The sequence below is a fragment of the Asparagus officinalis genome, chromosome 9 (genome assembly GCF_001876935.1).
Source record: "Asparagus officinalis chromosome 9, Aspof.V1, whole genome shotgun sequence".
NCBI classification, from domain to species: Eukaryota; Viridiplantae; Streptophyta; class Magnoliopsida; order Asparagales; family Asparagaceae; genus Asparagus; species Asparagus officinalis.
In genome coordinates, this window is record NC_033802.1 from 10,966,539 (window position 1) to 10,975,475 (window position 8,937).

Consider the following 8,937-nt stretch of genomic DNA (forward strand, 5'->3'; position numbering starts at 1 on the left):
GATAATTTTCACACCACCACTCTACTGTTTGTATACTAAAACAAGGTCCTGTAGTTGCCACTTGGCAACTTCTTACAATTTTAGATATTAAAATTTATTTTTATAATTCAAAAATATGATAATATTGAGAATATAAAAAAGTCATCTTTATAGTGTATTAAAAATCCACTAAATAAACTTTTTATTATGTATAACTTACAAATAATTTAACGTATGAATTAGATTATACTTTTTGTAACCCACCATTAACATATTAAGTCTTATATAATCTCATTCAAATTCTCAACTCATAACATCTCTTTCTCTACTAATCTACTATAAAATTTTAACATCATCATCTTCATCCTACAATATTTTATACAATCATTAATCTTCAATTCAAGAATAGAAAAATAATCTCCATTGGAACTTCATAAGCATGAGAAAAAAGATATAATTAATCTCTATTTTTATTTCACTGATAGTATATATGTCATTTTGTATTTTATTTCAAATTCTACTTCCATTCAATACAAACAAAGTGTATTATAAAATATACGATTATTTATACAGTTACATTTTAGAGGATGAAAATTAATATGAATATGTTTATTAAATTCCATTTTAGCATTTATATATGTAATATGTTGAATAAAGTTAAATCATAATTCAACAATATATTTTAGATAGTTAAAGCTAACTCAAGTTCTAATGACTAGGAGAAAACATTTTCAATAAGAGGAATATATCACAAAAAAAAGGTGTAGTCTTATTTTATAAATAGATATATACTAACTCTTTTGTTCTCATTATGTAATAGTAAGTTTAACAAATTTAAAGCATAATTCAAACACTCATGGCTATAATAAAAGTTATTTAGCATGATAAAATCCTAGCAAAAAGAATTATTGTTAACTTTCTTAAATATTTATAGTTTAGATTTTATTTTATTAAGCTAACTCAAGTTCTAATGACTGGGAGAAAACATTTTTAATAAGAGGAATATATCACAAAAAAAAAAGATGTAGTCTTATTTTATAAATAGATATATACTAACTCTTTTGTTCTCATTATATAATAGTAAGTTTAACAAATTTAAAGCATAATTCAAACACTCATGGCTACAATAAAAGTTAATTAGCATGATAAAATCCTAGCAAAAAGAATTATTGTTAACTTTCTTAAATATTTATAGTTTAGATTTTATTTTATTAATTTGGTAAATAATACATTTAAAAAAATTCATAGCAACGTGTGGGTATAATACTAATTATGGTTAAATATCCTCACTTTTTTGGGGGGAGAATTTTTTGAAAAATACCCTTTTAGAAAAGTAATTAGCAAAAACAACCCCTTTGCTAAATAATTAGCAAAATTGACCTTTTTGGTCACGTCATCAATGTTGACCAAAAAGTTTTCAATTTTGCAAAATTTATTGTTCAAAACACACTGGACTAGTAGTCTCATGTGTTTAGCTATCGCTAATAAACAGATTAAACTTCTCCTGAAAGTACACGGAACTAGTAGTCCCGTACGACTAACAGAGAACCTAACTGGCCCAAATGTATATACACATGAATACCAGTCTCATGTTTTTGACGGAGAGGGATACACCTCGCTCGACAAATACATAGGACTAATAGTCCCGTATATTTGTCGAGGGCTATACCCATTCGTGCCCAAAATTTGGGCACAACCGCTCTCTATCTCTCTTGATCTCCACCAACATTCTATTGCAATCTCCCACATTCTCAAGATGAACAAGGTAGTGTTAGACCCTAGAGGGGGGGTGATTAGGGTCTTATGCTAATCTAATCCGATTATATGGCAATTAAAATTAATTAACAAGTTATCCTAGCAAGTATGAAATACAACAATATATGAGCTAGGATAAACAATATAAATAACGAGATATATCCTAACAAAGAGATATAGGCTATGTATGTGCAATGATATATAAACAATCACAAGGGTAGATAATCTAAACAAGATAGTGGATGATATAGTAATGAGCAATGCACAATGGCGATATAAGATATGAACATAAATAAAAATGAACGTCAAAGCATACTCAAACGCAATCAAATGTAATAAAAGCTCAGGCCCTGATGGTTTCAGTGCTTCATTCTATAAGTCTACTTGGCAAATTATTGGTGAGGAGGTTACAAATGCCATTGAGGAATTTTTTTACATTTGGAAAGCTTTTGGGTGCAATTAATGCTACATCAATTTCTCTTGTACCCAAGGTAAACTGTCCTAAATCCCCTTCAGATTTCAGGCCAATTTCATGTTGCAATTGTATATACAAGTTCATTTCGAAGATCCTTGCCAGCAAAATCAAACTTGTTCTTGGTTGTCTCATAAATGAAGCTCAGTCTGCTTTTGTTAAAGGTAGACAGATCTCAAACAATATTTTACTAGCACATGAGCTTGTCAAGAATTATGGTAGGAAGTCTATTTCTCCAAGAACTATGCTAAATATTGACATTAAAAAAGCCTTCGACACAATCAGTTGGAGTTTCTTGGAGGATATGTTAATTGGACTTGGTTTTCCCAATAAGATGATTACATGGATCATGGCGTGCGTAACTTCACCAAGGTATTCTATTTCTCTTAATGGTATCCTGTATGGATACTTTAAAGGGGAAAGAGGTCTAAGACAAGATGATCCCCTCTCCCCCTACTTGTTCATCCTTGGCATGGAGTATCTTTCAAGGAGCCTTGATAAATTGAAGCATGATAGTTCATACAAGTTTCATCCTAAATGTGGCAAATTAAAAATTACACATTTGATCTTTGCCGATGACTTGTTATTGTTCAGTACATCAATGTTTATCTAATTTCAGTGCTGTATCTGGTCTTGAAGCAAATCAAAGCAAATGTTCAATTTATTTTGGGGGAATGGATGCGACTGTCAAAGCCTCAATTCAGAATTTCTTGGGGGTCTCTGAAGGTGCCCTGCCTATAAGGTACTTAGGAGTTCCTCTCATTTGCAAAAGACTTTCTTATGTTGATTGTTCTCCTCTCCTAAATAAAATTACAAATCAATTTCAAAACTGGTGGAGTCATAGAAAGCTCTCCTATGTGGGTAGATTACAAATTATTAAGAGTGTTATCTTAGGCACTCAAGTATTCTGGACTTCATGTTATGTCTTACCAGTAAAGGTGTTAAAAAGAATTGATGAGCTCTGTAGAAACTTTCTGTGGGGCAGAACAGATCAAGTGCTCAGGCCTCCGTTGGTTGCTTGGGACAAAGTTTGCACTGGTAAAATATATGGAGGGTTAGGCATTTTTTCTGCAACTGGTTGGAACATGGCTGCTGTTCTTAAAACTTTATGGTCCATTCATGAAAACAAAGAGTCTATGTGGATCAAATGGGTGCATGGCAACTATATTAAGAATGGAGATGTGTGGAATGTGGAAAGCAAGAGGAATGATTCCTGGTTATGGAGACAGATTCTTAAAATCAGAAACAAAGCCATCTCTGAATGTGGTGGAATTGATAATTTAAAGAGTTTGATCAGCTCCTGTTATAAGAACTCCAAAATTCATATTTCAGGCCTGTACAATGCCCTATCTCTGGTATCTACAAAAGTTCTATGGCATGATACAGTTTGGGAGAACTGGAATTATCCCAAACACAACTTTGTGTTCTGGTTGGCAATCCAAAACAAGCTTCTTACTCAAGACAAACTTCAAAGCAGAGGTATTATTCTTTGTGTTCTGGTTGGCAATCCAAAACAAGCTTCTTACTCAAGACAAACTTCAAAGCAGAGGTATTATTCCATCAAATTGCTGCAGCCTATGTTCAGGTGCTTCTTACTCAAGACAAACTTCAAAGCAGAGGTATTATTCCATCAAATTGCTGCAGCCTATGTTCAGGTGCCAATATGGAAAATAGAAATCATCTCTTTTTCTCCTGTTCTTTCTCTCAAGTAGTCTGGAATGGGATTACAAATTGGCTTCAGTTCAAATGGAGATCTTGTGAGTGGAATTTGCTTATTAACTGGTATTGCAACAAATTGAAGGGCAAGGGTTTCAAAAAAGATTCAAAAGAATGGCTTTGTCTACATCAATCTATTGCATTTGGAAAGAAAGAAATGAGAGAATTTTCAAGCAAAAGTGTAGAGCTCCTAAAGTACTGATCAAAGAAATCAAGGTGGAGTTGTTAACTATTTCATTAAACAACTCTAGCCCTCCTGATCTCAAAGACTGGTTGATTTCATCTTAGGGGTAAATGTATACAGGTTCGGGTTTCTGTTATCAAATTGTAAATAGATATCTCAATAGTGAGAAGTGATGTACATAAACTCTACAATTGGTTTTAATGAATACAATATTTCCATTGACCAAAAAAAAAAACGCAATCAAATGATCACGGAGTTCGGACCTTCCGTCCTACGTCTCCGCTCCCCACTCCCGGGGAGAAATCCACTATCAACCGGGTTTTCTACGTTCACCCGAATAACGTTTACACCTCACACTCGGTTTTCTAGCTAACCGAAAACTTTACAATCAACACACTATTGTAATCCCACTCTACACCCACTAAGTGTTGGATCTAGCCGTGTCTCCCTCAAGTGCTCGGTTACAACCTCTCCCTAGGCTCGTCAACCGACGCCACTCCTCTTGGGACGATCCCCGACTCTCACCACACACTCCTTACTCGGTGTACAAGTGTATTACAAAGTGAATCTCACAATAAGGCTCAATACAATAATTGATTATTCTCAACTATGGATGAGAACACAATGAAAGCACAACTCAAGGTTACAATCTCTCACCACCCAACTATACTATGTATGTAAATATTAAAAGCTCAATGTGGGTGTGTGTAACAATGAGTAAAATAAAATCTAACTCAAATAGCAAACTAGCAATAATAAGAATATGAAAATCAATAATGAAATTGCTAGAGAAAAGAGTTAGAAAACTTCTCTATGAACACAAAGAAGAGGATGAAGGGGATTGAGAATGAATCTCTCAATCTGCAGTGAAAACTTCCTCCTTTGTAAACAGAAACCCAATCTTTAAACAAACAGTAAAACCCTAAACCCTTGTTTAAAAACTTTGTTTAAAACACTTCTTAGCATGTTAAAAAAGAGCAGCAATAGGGTATTTATACCCACTCAAAACTCAGGCCAAAACCCCCAAGCAAAAGTCCAAAAAGCCCCAGAAAAATCAGCTCAGAAATAGCCGTTAGAACCAACGGCTCTATTGTCGGTCGACCGACAGCGGTCGACCGATGGAGATCTCGATTGACCGGATCGGTCGACCGAAAACTTATATATATAAAAACTGATTTGTTGATTTTAAAACCCTGTTTAAAAATATCAAATAAATTCCAAAAAATGTAAAACTTTGGGGAATGATTGTAGACATGATAATAAACATGCTACAATGTATAAACTGATATTTTGACATACTAGTATTGAAGTCTATAAACTAAGAATACAATATTTTCACAAAATTGCATATTCTATGCAATGTTTTCAAAAACACAATAGAAGATATGAAATATATAATTTCAGATATATAGTCATAAAAACTCAAAACACATGTATGTATATATATAACTATATATATGCATAGAAGCCAAAACTTGTGTGTATATATATATAACTATATATATATATATACGAAGAAACCAATAAAATGTGTGTATATTATTTTGAGCTTAAAGTATCTAACACACATAATATAAATCTAAACTAGATTACCCAAGCTTGATCTTGATCTTCATTGAGCTCAATTTGGTACACGATGCGGATGAAGCTAAACTTGGATCTTGAACTTGAATTGTACGATGCTTCACTCCACAATTCCGCCAACCTCCATTTGATATGATCGTTAAGGCTCGATTCCATCCATTCTCCAACAACGTTGTTTGTCTATAATAAATAAGAACATAAATGCTAGACAAACAACATTAGTTGTAAATTATTTGTTAACATCATCAAAACAAGAAGGCCAACAATCTCCCTCTTTTTGATGATGACAAACAATTTACAAAAAGAGATATATATGCATGAAGAAAATGAATATATAATTTATAATTCACATGCATATAAACAAGAAAGAAGATAGATATACTCACAATATTTCTCCCCGTTTGATAACATCAAAAAGGGGACAAAAGAATTAAGAGAGCGAAAGCTCCCCCTATCAGTAAGCATAGGTGAGTATAAAAAGAATATATATAGGGATTGCTCCCCCTATCAAAAAGCCATATAGAATATATGCAATGAAGATCATGACAAAACATATGTGAGCAAGCATACAAGAATATGCTAAAAAATTTACTCACATACATGAAGATAATGAGAACACATATAAATATGTCAATATGAAAATAGTGTCTCATTAACAAAAAAATATAAAAACCATATAAAAGAATAGATTTATAAAATCAAAAGAAGAGGAACATGAGAATCATGCAAAAAGTTTTCAAATGAAAACAAATCAACCAAAAGAAAAATGAAAACAAATCAACCAAAAGAAATCATAAATCAAAGTTTAAATCCAAAAACGATGTTTGATCAATTTAGAGAATTTTCTTTGTGGGATTTGATCAAACCACTCATAGAATACATTATAAGACACGAATAGATGATCTATAAGCACAAACATATAAATATCATCATATAAGTGAAATATAATGAATTCAAAGCAACAATTCAAAACAAAATCTTTGACAAAATAATTTCAAGAGAGGCAACAATATATCAAGCTCTTAAGCTTGTTCCAACCCATATAATCATTCTAGCATCCGGTAAATATGATTTGGGAATAAACACCCAATAAATCTGGAGGGTTATATAAATACAAACCTCTCATCAAAATCAAAACTAGGAATTATGAAAACAAAAGAATTTGACCAAAGAAAATTTGTTTTCATAAAAAGTTTCAAAGTATAATTTTTAAATAACCAAGAAAAGGAAAAATAAGAATACTAAAATTCTTGGTTTAAAATTTAAATTTGTTTTGGTACCCAAGAACTCTTGGTACCAAAAGATTTAGGGACATGACCCCTATCATTAAAGCTCAAAGTCTTAGGGTTATGAACCCTCTTAGGCACATATGGTGCACTAACATGGTCAAAACAATATTCATTCAAATGACCCTTCCAATTGTAATTTATGCAATGAAAGAGATCCATTTGCTTTTGTGGACCATTAGCTCGTGCACGGGAATCATTTGCAAATAAAGATTTTCTTTTAAAATTATTTTGCAAATGAGAAACATTATTAAACAATGGTCTATTTGGAACATATTACAATTTAGAAGCTTTTTGTATATTAAAACAAAATTTAGCAAGATGTCCAAACCTACCACAAACATCACATTTAAAAATATGTGGTCTGTTGGAAGCATTTGTCAAATGAGATTTTCTTTTCAAATCAAAGCAATATTTGGCCAAATGACCAAAACGACCACAATGATCACACTTGAACACACTAGCATGCTTATGATAAACTTTGTGAGAATGAGCATGTGAATGTGTAAGTGATGAAGAAGCTACATGAGATGCACAAGGAGCATTAGAATTCTTAAGTTTGTGTAAATGACCTTGACGGCCACAAATAGAACACTTATAAGTTTTGCTATACATGTGTGCATAATGAGTGGATGATTTTGACTTAGTCTTGACACACATGTCCATAAGCCTCTTATGATTATTAATGCATATTTTCAAAGTTGAATCTAAAGATGAAATACTATATTTCATAAGATTCAAATCTTCATTTTTAGGCACATATGCATTTTTAGAAGTAGAACATAAATAGTTATTTATAAAAGAAGCTGTATCATTCTTTATGTTCTCTACTTCTAACATGGTATCAATCTTAGCATGAGATAGGCTAGCAATAAATGAGATCAAATTTCCATTTTCCAAATTTAATAGGTCATTGCTTTCTTTAAGCATAGTATTTTTATTTTTAATGACATCAAATTTGGACACTAGCTTCTCATGATCGGATTTTAAAACATCATGCTTGCTTTTTAAATCATTAAAATCATTTTATAATTTATTAAAGGCATGCAATAATTTTTCACTAGCACAAGCAAGTTCATCACTAGATAAATCATTATCGGGTTCGAACTCGCAAACCTCACTAGGGCTATCGCCTAGTGGCCGTGTGCATGTTGCTCCGTATGAACTTGAAGTTAGATCCTCCAAAGCTTGTTGGATCGCCTCCAAGTCCCCTTGATGTGCTTCTATAAATTTCCAAACTTTGTAAGCACTATCAAAATGAACAAACTTGTTAGACATAGATGAATTAAAAGCATTTAGCAAATATTCTAACAAAATATTGTTCATTGTAAACATACGATGATCATTCTTATTCCACTTGGATTTCTCCAAAATGGGCACAATATAAGCATCATCTATAATTTCCCATAAATCAAAGTGTTTAGATTGAACAAAAAGTTTAAATCTAACACACCATTGGGCATAGGGGAAATTATCTAATCTAGGAGCAATATTGATGGCATAACCTAAACCATGCATATCCATAATATAAAAGGCAAGCAAGATATAAATAAAACTCAAAACAAGATTAGCACAACAATATAACTTGGATCTTTAACTCAAGGCGATTAGACCTTAAATCAAAGAGCACCAAGCTCTGATACCAATTGTTAGACCCTAGAGGGAGGGTGATTAGGGTCTTATACTAATCTAATCCGATTATATGCTAATTAAAATTAATTAACAAGTTATCCTAGCAAGTATGAAATACAACAATATATGAGCTAGGATAAACAATATGAATAACGAGATATATCCTAACAAAGAGATATAAGCTATGTATGTGCAAGGATATATAAACAATCACAAGGGTAGATAATCTAAACAAGATAGTGGATGATATAGTAATGAGCAATGCACAATGGCGATATAAGATATGAACATAAATAAAAATGAACGCCAAAGCACACTCAAACGTAATC

The 8,937-nt window shown here is 32.2% G+C and overlaps 1 protein-coding gene across 1 annotated transcript; it reads left to right on the forward strand.

Annotated features, from left to right (window-relative positions):
* Positions 2,088 to 3,918, forward strand: LOC109823190. The gene is made up of 3 exons (XM_020389476.1): positions 2,088 to 2,731; positions 2,826 to 2,948; positions 3,192 to 3,918. Exons 1-3 carry the CDS (start codon positions 2,088 to 2,090, stop codon positions 3,916 to 3,918), a joined length of 1,494 nt encoding a protein of 497 aa, XP_020245065.1.